This window comes from Nothobranchius furzeri, chromosome 4 (assembly GCF_043380555.1).
Source record: "Nothobranchius furzeri strain GRZ-AD chromosome 4, NfurGRZ-RIMD1, whole genome shotgun sequence".
In the NCBI taxonomy this organism is placed as follows: Eukaryota; Metazoa; Chordata; class Actinopteri; order Cyprinodontiformes; family Nothobranchiidae; genus Nothobranchius; species Nothobranchius furzeri.
The window spans coordinates 1,874,619-1,891,848 of NC_091744.1; the positions used below are offsets into that span (position 1 = coordinate 1,874,619).

A 17,230-nucleotide genomic window follows, 5' to 3' on the forward strand; every position below is an offset into this window, starting at 1 on the left:
CCCCTGTCAAATACATGACAGACTTGCAAAAACAAAGATGTGATCATTATTAATTAAATATGTAGCGACATGAATAGCCTCATTTGTGACCCAAAGGTCACACTTCTTCTGCTTGGTCAAGCTGTCCTGGCTGTACTTCTATTTACAGATCATCCATCACAGAAGACACAAAGTCTTTAAACCATCTTTAATCTGACTGCTGTTATCTGACTGCTGTTCCATCTGCAAGACGAAGGACACTTCAAGATTTAAAAGAATCATTTTTACTAAACTCTTTTCACTGTCTGTTACAATGTTCATAAATAATCATCAAGGTTCATTGTAATTGTATTTAATTACTGAAATGAATTATTATTCTTTGGTTAATAATAATTATTATTTATGATAATCAGTAATGTTTAACAGTGACAATAAGGTCATGTGCACTTATACACACCATGCAAGACACAGACATCAGGGTAAAGGTAACTGCATTCACATGTCTTTGTTCCATAACACCAAAGCTTTCTATCTTGAGAGGGCGTGTTCTGAGGTATGTTAAAACCAAAACTCCTCAGTTCAAGTTCAGTTCTTGAGCTCACCAAAATCTCTCCGTGGCACGAGAGTCCAGAGTATCGGGTCGGCCGCTCGAAACCTTTACTAAAGCTGTTCTGTCACGCCGATAGAATTGCTTCAAAAAAACGTCATCTGCAACAAGCTGACGCTACAAGATTCCTTAAGAATCTGCTCAGACGCAAACCACGTCCACACCTGTGTGCCTGCGGCAACTCTAGGACCAGAGAGTCGGTACCATTGGTCTCCTCTACCGAACCGAGTACCCCAAGGCTGATCAACATCCTCCCTTGACCTCCAGATCCAAACAGAGTGTCGTCTGAACGGTGAGGTAGAACACAGATTGCATCTGGATGCCTGTTTTATTAAGAAATAATTTAGCTTAGCAGCAAACCAAACTCTTTCACCCCGAACGTGTTTTCTCTCTCTGAGATAGAAACCTTCTGAGACTTACATTCGCACATCCAAACACACACATTTCATTGTAGTTTCATCCAGACACAGGTTGCTTTAATACCAAGTTTTAATACCAAAGCTTTTGTAAATTGGCATTTATGAATTGTCTTTTAAATTGTCATCTTTAAATTGTTAGTAATAAATTCTTAACTTTTTAAACCTGACTCTTCTTTGAAATAAAACACAAAGTGGGGTATATTTGGTTGCTGAACGAGCAAAGATCTCTTTAAATCTTCTGAATTAATAAATAAACTTCTGCTATTAATTTAAATCTCTTAAATTAAATATTAATCTTTTGATTAAATATAGACCAAGCCAGTTGGTGTATGAACTTCTATCGATTATATATATATATATATATATATATATATATATATATATATATATATATACGTGGATATATATATAGTATAAGTTCATTACCAATTCGTTTGATCTTTCTCCCAGAGACAAGCCTTACAGATTTTACTTTACAGGTGGAGCATCAAAGCGTCTGCTTTTAATGTCACGCCTGATACTTAAAACTTTATTGTTATTGTTTTTTGAATGCTTTGTCATTTCAACCAGATAAAGAGACAGAGGTGAAAGAGAAAGGAAGAGACAAAAGGTGGGGGTGGAGGGTGGTTCCACAAAAATAAACAATCAATGATGAATAACAGTCTGCTTCTAGACCTGCAGAAACGGGACACACAACAATACAACAGGAGCAAGCTATCACTGCGTCAACTTGATGAAGAAAAGTAAAATCAACATTGTTTACTGAACAATCACGATAATAAATCACAGTGCATTTAGTGCCAACCACAGCCTTAAGACATGTGTTGAACGTACCCAAGTCCATACTTATGAGAGCATCATGTGAGCACCTGTGTGTGTACACGCGCGTGTTTATGTAAGGTTTCTCTATAGGGGCGTCCAATAGAGAGTGTGAGGGGCCACAGATCTGCCCCCCAAAGATGCGTAGGAGATGGAGGGAGCTCCAAGTCCCAGAGATCCAGGAGCTGCCCCAGAGCACAGGGACCCCAAGGAGACCGCGACCAGAAAAGCCCCTGCCCCCCTCGAGAGGCACAGACGATCGCCTCGGGGGGCCACAACCAGCAGCCGGCAGAGTCCCGGGAGATATCAGCGGCAAGCCCACAGGCCCGCCCGCAGCCTCCCACCCCCAGCCGGCCGAGCCCGGGACCCAGGGGCGACCACCCCCGCCGGGGACCCAGCAGAGCCCAGGGACCCAGATCCCACCAGGCAGCCACCGGGATTGATCAGGCAGTTGCAAAAATCTTGAACCCCCGACCTGAGAGCCACGAACACTCAGGCAGACCAAGGCACCACATACCGATACTTCTGCCACACAAAAAATGCAATGAATTGGAATACAGGTTTTGTTTTCTTCTCTGCTTTCAACAGGAAAAGATTGTGAGGTAGATAAAAGCAATAAAATATATTAATAGAAATGATCACAAAACGAATATATTAGGTGAACAGAAATGACAAGTTACAATGAAGCCACTTTCAAGCAACTGCATTGGTATTGGTTTCTGGTATCGGTTAACTTTTATCAATATTGATACATGTATAGGTGCATCTCTACGTAGTAAATATTGAGCAGTGTTAAGGGTTGTTGTCTAGTTGAAAGATCCAGCCCCGGTGCAGCTTCAGCTTTGTCACTGATTCCTGGACATTGGTCTCCAGAATCTGCTGATATTGAGTGGAATCCATGGTTCCCTCAACCCAGTCCCTGCACTGGCCACACAGCCCCATCCCCACAGCATGATGAACCACCGCCATTTTTTACTGTACGTAGCAGGTGTTATTCTTGGAATGCTGTGTTCTTCTTGTTATGTTCTGTGTTTCTCTTCTATTTCCATAGGTTTTCCATTCTTGTGTTGTACACAAAGAAGCAAAGTTTCTATTTTGTTATTCCTTGTTTGCTGACAATGTCGGCGTTGCATTGTTGCAAAGCTCTGGTGATGGTGACAGTAAGAGGCAAAAACTGTCAGCAAACAAGGTAAAAAACAGAAACTTTGCTACTCTGTGTACAAGATAAGAACAGAAAGTTTATGGAAATGCTGTGTTCTATTTTCCTCTGTGCATCACGCCCCTAAGCCCAAATTAATTGATTTATTTTCGTCAGTCCACAGCTCTGTTTGTGCTCTGGGTGGAGAAAAGGCTTCCTCCGCATCACTCTCACATACAGCATCTCCTTGTGTAAAGTGCACCGAATAGCTGAATGATGCACAGCGACTCCATCTGCAGCAAGTGATGCTGTAGGTCTTTGGTTCACCTGTGTATGGGGGTCAAGAGTCACTGAGCATACCAAATCAATTTTGAGTTCTAACAACGGTGCCCAAATTTATGCACCTGCCTAATTTTGTTTGAACAGCTATTGCACACTTTCTGCAGCATTCTGGAGGGTTTCCTGTTAATCACGATCATTAGATGAAAAGGGGAGGAGGGCATTTTTTTCAAGGAGGCAAGCGGCTCAGCGCGCCAATGTGTCATATCGGCAGGTGAGTGGCTGAGCCAGGTGGAGGTGCCTCACCTGGAAACCAGTGCAGTGCAGCCACGTTGTAATTTGCTGACAACGTCCCATTTTTCAGCATAGCCATCAGCCACAGCTGATTCTAAATAAATGTGGAGCAGAGATTTTAATCTGAAGATGGAGATAGAATAATGGTTTTGGGCTGAAATGTTAAATTTTAAGTATGTTGCACTAAACTGCCACACTAACAATTACACATGTCTACAGCACCATTTGACACTCATCTACATACAGGTTATCAGCAAAAAAAAAGTTAATTTAGGAGTTACTTGCTCTTTAACTGAATTTCTTTTTGTAACAACCAATGATTTATCTAGGATAATCATGAAGATTAACAAACTTTCTCATCCCACTGCATGTGTGTAAAAAGTAAAATAACAGATTCTAGGCTAGTTGTTTCTTAGAATTCAGTAAAAACACAAATTATGAGAAATCTAAAGACAAACACAATGTTTCATACAGCTGAGGTAGATTACTTCGTCTCTTCGTCTTCATCTTCGTCTTCCTCCGCTTATCCGGGTCCGGGTCGCGGGGGCAGCATCCCAATTAGGGAGCTCCAGGCCGTCCTCTCCCCGGCCTTGTCCACCAGCTCCTCCGGCAGGACCCCAAGGCGTTCCCGGACCAGATTGGAGATGTAACCTCTCCAACGTGTCCTGGGTCGACCCGGGGGCCTTCTGCCGGCAGGACATGCCCGAAACACCTCCCCGGGGAGGCGTCCAGGAGGCATCCTGACCAGATGCCCAAACCACCTCAACTGGCTCCTTTCGATCCGGAGGAGCAGCGGTTCTACTCCGAGTCCCTCCCGAATGTCCGAGCTCCTCACCCTATCTCTAAGGCTGAGCCCGGCCACCCTACGGAGGAAACTCATTTCGGCCGCTTGTATCCGCGATCTCGTTCTTTCGGTCATTAGCCAAAGCTCATGACCATAGGTGAGGATTGGGACGTAGATCGACCGGTAAATCGAGAGCCTGGCTTTCTGGCTCAGCTCCCTCTTCCCCACGACAGATCGGCTCAGCGTCCGCATCACTGCAGATGCCGAACCAATCCGCCTGTCGATCTCCCGATCCCTCCTACCCTCACTCGTGAACAAGACCCCGAGATACTTAAACTCCTCCACTTGAGGTAGGACCTCTCCCCCGACCCGGAGGTGGCAAGCCACCCTTTTCCGGTCGAGAACCATCGTCTCAGATTTGGAGGTGTTGATCCTCATCCCAGCCGCTTCACATTCGGCCGCGAACCTACCCAGCAAGAGCTGAAGGTCAGAGCTGGATGAAGCTAGGAGGACCACATCATCCGCAAAAAGCAGAGACGAGATTCTCCTGCCACCAAACTCGACACACTCCACACCACGGCTGCGTCTAGAAATTCTGTCCATAAAAGTGATGAACAGAACCGGTGACAAAGGGCAGCCCTGGCGGAGTCCAACCCTCACTGGGAACAGGTCCGACTTACTACCGGCTATGCGGACCAAACTCATGCTCCTCTGGTAAAGGGACTGAATGGCCCTTAACAGAAAGCCACCCACCCCATACTCCTGGAGCGTCCCCCACAGGGTGCCCCTGGGGACACGGTCATAAGCCTTCTCCAAATCCACAAAGCACATGTGGATTGGTTGGACAAACTCCCATGCCCCCTCCATCACCCTTGCAAGGGTATAGAGCTGGTCCACAGTTCCACGGCCAGGACGAAAACCACATTGCTCCTCCTCTATCTGAGATTCAACTATCGATCGGACCCTCCTCTCCAGTACCTTGGAGTAGACCTTTCCAGGGAGGCTGAGGAGTGTGATCCCCCTATAGTTGGAACACACCCTCAGGTCACCCTTCTTAAAGATGGGGACCACCACCCCGGTCTGCCACTCCCTAGGAACTGTCCCCGATGACCACGCAATGTTGTAGAGACGTGTCAACCATGACAGCCCTACAACATCCATAGCCTTGAGATACCCAGGACGAACCTCATCCGCCCCCGGGGCTCCGCCGCTGTGTAGTTGTTTGACTACCTCAGCAACTTCTGCCCCCGAGATCGGACAGTTCATCCCCAGGCCTCCCAGCTCTGGTTCCTCCTCGGAATGCGCATTGGTGGGATTGAGGAGCTCCTCAAAGTATTCCTTCCACCGTCCGACTATAGCCTCAGTTGACGTCAGCAGCTCCCCATCCCCACTGTAAACAGTGTGAGCGAGTTGCTGCCTTCCTCTCCTGAGGCGCCGGACAGTTTGCCAGAACCTCTTTGGAGCCGATCGATAGTCTTTCTCCATGGCCTCACCAAACTCCTCCCACGCCCGAGATTTTGCCTCGGCAACTGCCACTGCTGCACCCCGCTTGGGTAGATTACATGTGAATAAAAATGTTAAAGTTATTCTTTCTTCAAAACTCTTGGAATGAAACTGGTCTCTAGTATTCTTTTTCTTTTATGACTAACGTTCTTGTTTATTTGTGGCACACGTAAAGTGGGTGCATTTTGTTGCTTTCCATTTTGTTTACTTTACTTCCTGTTTTATTTTGTAGAGTCCCTTTCTTTCTAATTTTGAATTCCTGCATTTTATTCTCAAAATTTGTTTTTATATGTTCAAAATGGTAACAATTTAGTCCAAATACACTTTAGTACACTACGAGTACATACCAAATACTGCATACTTGTAGTGTACTTAATATACTTATCCTCAAGTATACATAATAAAATGTACTTTATCATTGACCTATTTGAACACATTAACTTGTAAATTTGTTGTTTTTAGGACCTGGTGTAATTTCTAAATTGATTGAAAAAGCTAAATAATTTTGAAATATAGAAAATACCAAATAATGCCTGAGAAACGTTGATTGTGCCTGTGATTTTGGAGTGTCGTGTTCATATTGACCGCTAGAGGGCGGCAAATAACAACTTGACTTCACTTCCGCAAACAAATACCGAGCTAACGTCCAATCAAACTGGACCTCCGTTTTAAATGTGAACTGATAGTTCCTTCTGTTGGCTAAACAACACCAACACTAAATGTGTGTCCAGCGTTTGGATTGAGGATTTTAAAACACTCGTTTTTAGTTAATTGGCTGTTTTTGAACTCCATCTGCCTTCTGGCGTCTGTTGTTTCATGGGAACTCAGGAGGGAGAAAGAAGTAAGTCAACCAAAACTCCGGCTGGAAGCTAACGATACGTAACCTATAGCTTAAGTTAGCTGTTTGATTACTTTCGCTTCCTGCTTTCACTGAACCAGACATTAGCTGTACACATTTAAAATGTAGATATTTTGTTCGAGTAAATGCTTTTTGACCACTCTTTTAATCTTTTCTGACAAGGTTCCTGTTGGCAAACATTAGCATGTTAGCTAGCTACCGGGAAGTTGTGAGTAAACATTTTCGGTACAAGTAAAACAAACGAGGGCAGATCACAAATATGTGCTTTTTTTAATTTGCCTTAAATACACGAATATTATATTTTATGAATGTTAATCTGGTACATTAGCGCTTTATAGATAGAAGTTGGTTTATAAAGAAGGATGAAACGACGCTTCGCTCTCAAATTGACTTTTCCCGGTCATAATGAAACAAAGCGATTCCCAGTTTAACAGATGATTTCCCTTTTCATTCATAGATTGGGTTGATGTGGCTAGAGGTCTACTCAGCAAGTGTCACATAAACCTGAGTGTGAGGAAACTGACAGACTGTAATGCTTATGCCTTCGTGTCTTTGTACCAGAACATCCTTGGAGAGAAGGTTCCAGGTAAGAGCAGCTGGATTGTTTCTTTTACCCCTGTGATGGACTAACCTGTAAAACAGCAGATGGTCGTGATCGTAGTTCAGATTTTAAAGGGACACACAATCCATTTGAATTTGTAGTTCTTATAATAGTGTAATTAACTTGGAGGAGGGGAATAGCAATGAAGAAATGTCAAATCCAATCCTTTGCAGCAGCTGAAGGCTATGAAACGGTAAGCTCATCAGGAATGCATCCCAAAATCAACTGTGATTAAAAGGCAGTAGAGGCTCCAGAGTTTTATGTGTGAGGAGATGTTTTGTACGTTTCTGATGTCTCTGTGGCTTTTGCTGTTTCACTCGTGTGATGCTCGGTACTTTTTTATGCTTTATATTTAGATTATATTGCAACTCCATGCAGTCAGGAGGATGATGTGCACAACGTTCAGTCTGTGATTGATTCCCTGTCTTTGGATTACCTTCAGATCAGCCTCTCTCACATTACAGGTAAAGAAAATAACTCAATCTGTTACTGAGTCCATCGGCTGTTTCCAATTTGTTTATGCTTTCTTAGAAAAGTTTTGTCCTTTTGACTCTCTCTGACTGGATGATTTGAGTTGTAAACAGAAAATTTTGAATTATGTTTTTAAAGAAGTAAAAGGGAAAGGATGACTGTATTTGCAGGAGAGAATGTTGTCAGAGGAGATAAAGAGTCGATCAAGAACCTTCTGGAAATATTCGACGGTCTCCTTGAATATCTCAATGAGGAGATAAATGAGGAATCGCAGAATAGTGGTATGTACATAAGCCTTCTGTCATCATCTTACCACATAACAAACATTGTAACTTTTTGCACCAGTAAGGATGTTTATGACTTAACATCATAATTTAGTCGTCTGTCACTCTGCAGTCTTGTGTTTATCACTCAAATATTCTTCAGCAACCAATCTTTTATTAGATTTACGGTACACAGTCAAACTTGTGCTTCTTGTTTTCAGACGAATTAAATGATGCTCTGAATCAGGGTGAACTGGTTAAAACTAAGGAGCTAAATGATGCTGATGTCACGGAGGTGGAAGAGAGAAACCAGCTGGAATCGGCTACACTCAGTTCAGAGTAAGAGCTGCTCTACCCGAGCAAACAGGAAATGTAGATTTTATTGTAAATACATGCATTATTTTCTATTTGTGATTAACCAGGAGGAGTTTATCTGTTCATCCTGGTTTCCTTTAAGTCTGCATTTAGTCAGAAATCTGAGGTTGTTTGAGCTGATGGAGAGGGACGATCGTTACCATTATTGTGTTAGCCTCGGCCAGTGCCTCATTTGAAGGCAGGCACATCCACAGGTAGCCCAGTGCTGCTGCTGAATTTTATATTTAAAAGTATTTTTGTGTTCCTGAAAGACAAAACATGATCAACTTTTATTAATCTGTTTTGTATTTTTAACACTTGGTTCATTAATTGATTTTTTTTATTAACTTTGGTTCAAAGCTTGATTTTAATTCTGTGCACAGAATTCAACAGGTTAAAATTCGTGTTCAAAAACCGATTATGTTCAGAAATGTTCTGCATCCAGTGTTATTGATGACATTTTAGCACGCAGATAAGGCAAGAAGCATCTAGAAATTGGCTGGGGGGGGGGGGCAGCACATATCTGCCTTTGGCCGACCATGATCTCTAAAAATCGGCATCTGCAGTTACAATAAAACCATATCAGTCAGTAGATGTCCAGTACTTGCCAGTTTTGTTTAGAGTTTTATTAATACAAAATAAGATAAACGCTGGGTTAAAACGTTTTGATGTGTTGGGGACTGACTGATAACAGAAACACAAATTAGCCAAATCGAGTTTAAAAGTTCACTCTGTGACAAAATCTGAAAATGTTTTAAAGAAGTTTTAAACTCAACGTTTCTGTTTTAAGATCCTCACACATCCGCGCTGACATCTAAACGTTGTTGCTGGATTATAATTAATGTGAGGAGTTCGTTATAGAGTCCTGTTCTGCTCCTGGAAATGACCCGTTGACGTAAACGGGAAGTACATCAACCCGGTCACCTGATCCACTTGGTAACCTGTGTGTGGTTCTCTCTCATCGTTTAGAGCTGCGGCCCAATCCAGCCATGCTGAGGAGGCGGGGTCGGCCAGTGAGCTCATGGGCCTGGGCGTGTCGGAGCACACCTTTACAAATAAACAAGAAGGTAAAAACATGGCCGACGTCTGATCCACTATGTTCAAACACAAGGTTCTCCTTTTGGGTTTGGATTTTGTTTGACACGTTTTAGAGGCGGTAACACATCCATCCATCATGGCGGCTGGTGTAACACGTTGTTTCACAGCAGGGCCGCCAGACCCCCCCCAGCACTCGGCCGTCCCACTGCAGCCACCCGCTCAGTCTCACAAACCCCCCGACCCAAACCCCCCCCACCAACCTCCCACAACCGCTGACCTCAGACGACCTGCAGAGAACTCCTCCCCCATCCCAGCACAGGTAGATTTATACAAGAATAAACGGTAAATTCTTTTTAAAACACATTTCCTGCTAGAGTTTTAATAATTTTATTTACTTGTCACTTATTCATGGGGAACTAAGGCATAGCAGATCATCACAAGAGCCTAAATGTGGGATTTTAAACACCTGGCTGTATTTAGTAACAGTTCATTGTTAGTTTAATTATTAAATGTTTAATTTGTCTGTTTGCAGAACTGTAATCTGCTGGCTGAGGTCATCGATGACGGAATATCGTCTCCTGCGACCTGCCGGTCCCCTGGTGAGTCGGAATAGGTTTGTTACAAGATTAGATTCAGAAATGCTTGTTAATCTGGATTAAAGTAGAACTTTCTGTAAGTGATCGTGCCGATTGATGCTAGTCACCCCGGTTAACAGCTTCTGCTGTTAGCACGTTAAAACATTGTGCATCAGAGTGAAATGTCGTGTTTTCTGTTGACTTTCCAGCTGAAAGTGTGAAGTCTGTAACCAGCCAGCAGAGATCAGAGCCAGAGGAGGAAACTCTAGAGGTCAGCAGGGATTTAGTGGCTCCCTAATCCTGGTGGATTATTTCAATCCCACAAAATACCAAATTCACCCACAAGGTCTTTTCCCAAATCTCAGCCAACAAACGGAGGTCCGAGGAGGGTCTTATTCCGCACTCAGCCGGATGTGCTCCTCCTCACCCTGCAGGAGGAGAGGACCACCACCTCCCCGTCTCCACCGGACACTGAAGAGGACGAGGAGGATCTGAGTTACAGGAGACGATCTGAGGACAGAGGAGCAGCTCACAGGAGTGGGACCAACAGGACCGACCTTCGGTGGGAGTTCAGAGGGAGGAATGACAAATAAACAAACAAACACAGTAAATAATTCAGTCTCTGCTCCGTGTTTGTGATGTCACATGTTCCAGCAGCAGCAGGAAGACACGGGAGGCTGCTGAGGAGCCGTTGTCCCAACGCAGAAAAAAGAACAAGCAGACCGAGGAAGAGCTGCACCACATGTCAGAGAAGCTCGCCCAGCGCCTCGAGGAGCTGGATCAGGTTGTGTGTGTGTGTGTGTGTGTGTGTGTGTGTGTGTGTGTGTGTGTGTGTGTGTGTGTGTGTGTGTGTGTGTGTGTGTGTGTGTGTGTGTGTGTGTGTGTGTGTGTGTGTGTGTGTGTGTGTGTGTGTGTGTGTGTGTGTGTTTAGCTTACTTGACTCAGATTTACAGATTTGCTGTACTTATTTTATATTTATTTTTTTTTAAGAATTACTGGATTTACTGAAATCTACAATAAGGATCTCTGAATTACAGCAGGATTATGCTATTGAAGCTCTTGCTTGTAGCCTTTCTTTGGGGGCATTTTCTATCTGAAGCAAAGTGAGACACATGACTCTTTGTCTGCAGACAGGGTGTTTATCTTCCAGCATCAGTGGTAAACAAAATCACAGCAACTCTGGAAATGTGATAGAACATTGTTGGCTTCTGTTAACAAGATTAATACATAACTTGTAATTTCAAATAAAATAATTTGGAACTTCTCAGTTCTGTGCTACAGTAAACACAGCAGGTTAGATTAGTGATGATTTCTCTAGTTCTTATCTGGAAACCTAAACGACGCCTGAATTCTTGCAGATGCTCAAACGAGTTCTGGGTGAAAGTGACGACTTCAGTGAGACCAGAGAAGAAGACCAGCAAACCAGTGATGTCACCACAGCATCCCAGGAGACTCCTAGACAACACACAGGTACTTTAAAACACCTGATGAGTTTTCTGCGTCTGACTCCTATTGGTTGAAAGCGGAATTACAACAGTTGCTACTAACGCTAACACACACGCCAACACATAATAAATAAGCCATGAAGTAAAAAGATCCTCACTGTTGGATAGAAATATTATTACTTCCATGTCCAGTAGCAACAAAGCCAGGTCACCATCAGTCCGTGATTTCAATGCCTCCTTCAGCTCCCTCAAACTAGTGTAGGCCGCGCCGATGTTCACTCTGGTTTTAGCTCTTTGCAGGCAGAGAACTCCCACTAGTGCAGTTTCTGGTCAGCGCTTATTGTGAAGGTATTCAAGTTTCTGGCTCAATCGTTGAAACCCGTTACGCCAGTTTCACACTGGAACCATCAGCGGCGTGGAACGGTTTACTCGCAAACTTCAAAGCAGTCCTTTTTGCACCGGGAGAGTCTTGGCAGCGGCACGGCTTCCTGGCTGTGTTCTTCGTGGACTCGCAAGATTACAAGATCCCTCGAGACTTCAGGTCACGGTTTGTTTCTACCATCCGTCATTAATCCAAAATGAAGGAAGTCACCTTTTATATTTCTGTTTGGATTACAGCCATGAGAAACACACCGCTTCACTTCTGGAACAATGCTAGGATTAAATAAGCCGTTGGGTCACACGTAAGCTTCATATAAATGAAATTGCATCGCTGCAGTCCTTTTATTTTGAAATTTACCATACATACATACCTGCGTGCCGCTTCTGGAAATTTCCTAATCGCTGCTGGTTTGAAACACTCCATAGACTATGATGGATTTTATTTGAAGCAGTGACGTTCGGCTGCCATTGATGCTTCCAGTGTGAAACCGGGGTTAGAGAGCAACAACGCTATGCTTGTTTTTCTTAGCTCAGCTTTTTTTTTTTTTTTGCAATATTCCAAGAAATCCTGAAATATTTATTAATGTTGAGGTAATCTCTGCCATCCTCCTGAAGTGTTTTTATTTATGGGATTTTTTTTTTTGTTTGTTCCAGAAACGCCTGATTCCAGCCAGCAGACCAGCTCTTCATCTCCCTCTCCTCCACCAGATCATCGCTCCTCCTTCCACGACCAGTTAGAAGACGGAGAGACGTTGAGACAAACTAGAGTGTCTGATCATTCGAGACGAGGAGAGTTGCTCCACAGGGAACACAACCAGGTTTTCTTCTTGATCTGTTTATCACATGGAGATCAATCAGATGTTGTTCTTGTGAATGTGTGGATTAGAGAATCGTGTCAGTTTGACTTCTGCTGCAGCACATAACGAAGATAATTATCGTAAAGTGACCTGCGTGTTTTTTTACCTTATTAAAGAGAAAAACGTCTTTTCTCAGAACTACGAGGACGAGTTGAGAGGTTATGAGGAAAGAGAGGTGGAACTGTACACGGCGCGCCTCAAAGCTCAGAAAGCTGTGAGTCAGAAACGTGATGCTTTTGAGGTTTCATTGATCTTTTACTGGTTAGAAGTTAAATAATCTGAGACGGACAAATAATGAGTTACTCTTTGGAAAACTGAAATGCTGCACATTGTTGTGTGTGTGTGTGCGTGTGTGTAGGAGCAAGACTACAGAAAAGCCATACTAGGAGATGTCTCCCAAACGTCCCGACCGTCTCCACCCAGACCGAAGACTCACCCGAAGACGCATCGTTGCTCAGGTGGACCGAAGCGTCTAGAAGCCTCCAGGAGAACCTCATCCTGTGAGTCAGAACTTTGTTGGACGTTTTGGTTCTGTCAGAACCACGTCTCATTCTGCTTCTCCCTCTAGTGAAGATAAAAAAGAACGACCTCCTCCCGGTCCTGAGGGAGGAGTTGCCCCACCTTCACATCTCCTCTCATGCTCTGGGTCGGTTGTGGGATCAGCAAATGCAGCAGGTGGACCGGCTCCACGCCCTCTCCTCCTCCTCACACAGTCGGCATCGTAGAAAGCTCTCCGGTCAGGTAAGATGATGCAGCTGTGATCAGGTGATTCTGATGCTTCAGACTTCGATTTCTAAAGCCTTCATAATAAAATGTAGGCTCCGTGTTAAGATCCTGATTCAAATTCCTGTTTTTACTCCTCCTGATTCAGCTGGAGGAGGCTCAGAGGAAATACGACTTGCTGGTGGAGCTCAACCGTAAAGACCAGGACCACAAGAACCGGCTGGTGGGCCTCAACAGGAAGACGAATAAAACCTGCACAAGGACAGGTTCATGCAGCTCAAACGTGTTTTTGTTTCCTCCAGAGGGAGTTTAAGGATCGAGTCCAGCAGCAGAAGTTCGTTCAGAACAAACTGAAGGAGCAGAAGCAGCAGACGGCTCGGGCTAAAAAATACTACAACGAATATCACGTTCAGCATCGCGCCCGACTGATGAAGGCTCGCACCAAGGAGGAGAGGGTGGGTGGACGAGCTTCAGACTTCAGGCGTTAGGCTAAATGTCAATTAGAAAGTATTTAAGGGAAAATGCTAAACTCGGGTGATGAGGCGACATGCTCGTGTGTGTTTAGATGTTCCAACAGCTATTTGAGGAAGGTCTGCAGCTTCAGAAGCTCCGGCTGAGAGAGCAGAGAGCGTACGCCAGGGAGCAGCAGCTGGAGCATCAGAGACGACGCCAGGATCAGATTGAGTCCTTGGAGAACTACTACAAAGACCAAGTTAGTACACACACACACACACACACACACAATCCCACAGGTGTAGATGGTGAACGGTGCCTTTAATCTTTCAGTTTTCACTGATTGCTGAGAAACTCGCCCAGGAGCGGGAAGAGATCCAGGTCCGACAAAAGGCTCAAGAGAAGGTAAAGACTGGTTATTAATGTTGGAAAACGTGCTGTTGCTGTACTGCTGTAATCCGGCAGAAATGCTCGTGAAATCTTGTGCATCTGTTTTATTTACCAAAAAATTCACTTAATAAAAGTGCAACAACTTCTGATGACATTTTCTATCTAACCCATTTTATTCACGTTTTCCTTTCTTCACGCTAATAAACTTTAGAGCTCTGGAGTATTTTTTTTGTTAAAGGGCGCCATCTAGAGGCGGGAAGATGCATCACACCTTAAGCATAGCCTCTAATGACCAACAGAGCCAAATCATTGTTTTACCATTATTCTCACATTAAGCCGTTTATTCGTACATATTTTATGTATTTTAAATACTTACTTTTTCAAAATAAATGTCACCAACCATCGGTCCAGGTCCTCGCTCACTCTGTGACTGGCATTTGTACGTAAGCAGATGTCTAACACCATTTCATACTGCATGGGGCTCTACAGGAAGGGGGATGATGTACATTATACCACAGTAAAGGGTCAGATGATCACTTTTAACAGATTTCTGACATTAAAGAGCAAGTCACTCCCTACCAGAGTTTTATTCTCATTACTCCACTCCCACTTCCAGTTTAAAGAAATGCAACAAAAGCTGTTGCCTAGCAGACCAAGAGGGCAGAACTGCTAACATACACACGCTCACGACATTGTGACATCACAATGTACCAGCTAACTTTCTAGGGTACCTCTTAGTCGATAGCGATGGCAGATTTAAATTCAAATGCAGTGTAGTTTTTACCTGACAACGGCGTAACACTGACAGTTTTAGGCAAAAAATTTAAAATTTTAACAAAAATTCACTTAAGTGCTAAACTATTGACTACGTGTGTCTGCAGCACGATTAGACACACATTTATATAGTTTATCAGAAAAAAAAGTTGATTTGGGGGTTGACTTGCTCTTTAATTCCTGAAAAGACTTGTGCTGTAAAGCTAGTATTAATTTAGATCCTTTTTTTTTTTTTGGGACAGGCTCTGCTAAAGATGAAACACGAGCTGCGTTCCCGGATGGAGCGTGAAATCAACGATCTGCAGAAAATAATCATTCAGAATGACGAGGAAGACCATTTCCAAGAGCTGGAGGTCCAGAGGCTTCGTAACCGGATCCACATGGCCTCCTTCCAGTACAACAGCGGCTATCTGCACTGACACAACCAGACCCATTTTGGTGCATCTTCATCAATAGACTGCTAAACTAAACAGACGGTACGAGAGTCAGACGCTCAAACTGTAGTTTACTCAGGCATCTTTTTTTTTCTAGAGATTTGCACAGGAAGAGAAATGTGAATGTGTTAATGATTTAAAAACAGAGAAAATGTAGCTTTTGGCTACTTTAGCTAACTCTTCCTCCCACCTCAGCTGCTACCCCTGAACTGAAGACGCATTGGACCAAGTCCCTTTCCTCCTCGGGTTTTTAAGAACTTGATAAATAAGAATGTTTCAACTGTGATTGCAGTAATCGTGTGCTTTTATTCTAGAATTGTCGATCGCTCTCTTGCCAAATAAGGACCACATATGCAAAGTTGTGATTAACCCTAACTTTTTTGCTCTTTTCCATGTCTTCCTTTTACAACTCCAACCATGCAAGTGGATTATTTATTTAACAGTTGGTTTTTAGTCTTGTGATTTTTAATCTCCAGTGGTGATTGTCTGGGCTGTAATGAGTTTCTTTTAACCTGCTTGGTTGTGACTTTTCTACTTCTGACCAAACCTTCAAAGTGAACAAACTTAAACACTACTTGTGATTAATGAGTGAACGTGTTCCCTCTAACTCCATTAAATGTGTGGAATCAGTTTAAACTTGTTGGTTTTTTTTGCTTAGCAGGTTTAGTGCTGATAAAAATACATAAATATTAGATGAGATCCAGGGAAGTTTCTAAAAGTGTAAAGTCAGATTTATTCTGTTTGTAAAAAGCAGCATTGATGTGGGTCCAACATGAAGACTTGTTCAGATCAGGTGTCCAGTTGCTCATCTTCCTCTGGCAGGTTGGTCCACTCGAAGCGGCTCAAACAGACGCTGCACGACTGAATAACTACGATCTTCAGCCCATTCACGTCTCTTTGAACGGTGCACCTCTGGTTGCATTTCCGGCAGGACTTGAACAGCTCCAGGAGGCACTCTTCTTCAACGACAATCTCCGACGGGCTGAAAGGAAGCAAAATGGACGCTGTTGATCACATACGTTAAAATACTGAAGCCAGATCCAGTTACTGATGAGAACAAACCTCCCTAAATCCACCGGGTAGCATTTGTCACCAACTGTCAGTGAAGTGGGGAATTCTTCCTCCGCCTCCTCTTTACCTATAAATGAAAATATTTTGAATAATTACCTTCACGGTCCAGCCAATGGGCAAAGCCAAAGTTGCTTGGCTAGAAACCTTAAAACAAAAAATAATTACAGTTTGGGTTTCTTTGCTAGCCAAGCAACTTTGACTTACCCCACTGGCTGTTTTTTTTTTTTTTTTCAATTCAAAACAAGAAAGTATCATATTTACTAGGGATGCACAGATACCGATACTGGTATCTGTGTCAGTATGGATACGTAAATGAAAGTGGCTTCACTGTAACTTGTCATTTCTGTTCACCTAATATTTTAGTTTTGTGACAATTTATTTTCATTTATTTTACTTTTTATCGATCTCTGTTTTTTCCTGTTGAAAGCAAAAAAAATAAAACCTGTATTCCAATTCATAGCATTTTTTTGTGTGGTTGAAGTATCTGTAATCGGTATCGGCGAGTACTTGGATCCAAGTATTGGTATCGGTATGGAAAAAAGTGGTATTGTTGCATCCCTAATATTTACCTTATTTTAAGTACAGCTATTTTTAGAATAATTTGTCTTTTTAGACTAAAAATTAATTTTTTTAAATTAGGCTCATTTTACAGTCTGAGAAATGCGTTTTTGCAGTGTAGCTTCAAACATGATCAGATTTACCCAGAGGACGCTGTGTGG

The 17,230-nt window shown here is 43.2% G+C and overlaps 1 protein-coding gene across 4 annotated transcripts; it reads left to right on the forward strand.

Moving 5' to 3' along the window:
* Positions 1 to 6,485: 6,485 nt before the first annotated feature.
* Positions 6,486 to 15,651, forward strand: LOC107391544 (centrosomal protein of 95 kDa). 4 transcript variants are annotated; one of them, XM_054744863.2, is made up of 21 exons: positions 6,486 to 6,663; positions 7,139 to 7,267; positions 7,639 to 7,746; positions 7,924 to 8,034; positions 8,238 to 8,355; positions 9,340 to 9,437; positions 9,522 to 9,727; positions 9,941 to 10,007; positions 10,193 to 10,254; positions 10,349 to 10,545; positions 10,638 to 10,767; positions 11,342 to 11,453; positions 12,464 to 12,627; positions 12,803 to 12,880; positions 13,025 to 13,166; positions 13,235 to 13,407; positions 13,538 to 13,612; positions 13,692 to 13,844; positions 13,955 to 14,101; positions 14,176 to 14,247; positions 15,249 to 15,651. In XM_054744863.2, exons 1-21 carry the CDS (start codon positions 6,639 to 6,641, stop codon positions 15,423 to 15,425), a joined length of 2,544 nt encoding a protein of 847 aa, XP_054600838.1. In that variant the 5' UTR covers positions 6,486 to 6,638; the 3' UTR covers positions 15,426 to 15,651. The 4 variants fall into 4 exon arrangements, with proteins under 4 accessions (XP_054600838.1, XP_054600839.1, XP_015824377.1 ...); XM_054744864.2 differs by having other exon boundaries at positions 10,641 to 10,767; XM_015968891.3 differs by having other exon boundaries at positions 9,576 to 9,727.
* Positions 15,652 to 17,230: the final 1,579 nt, after the last annotated feature.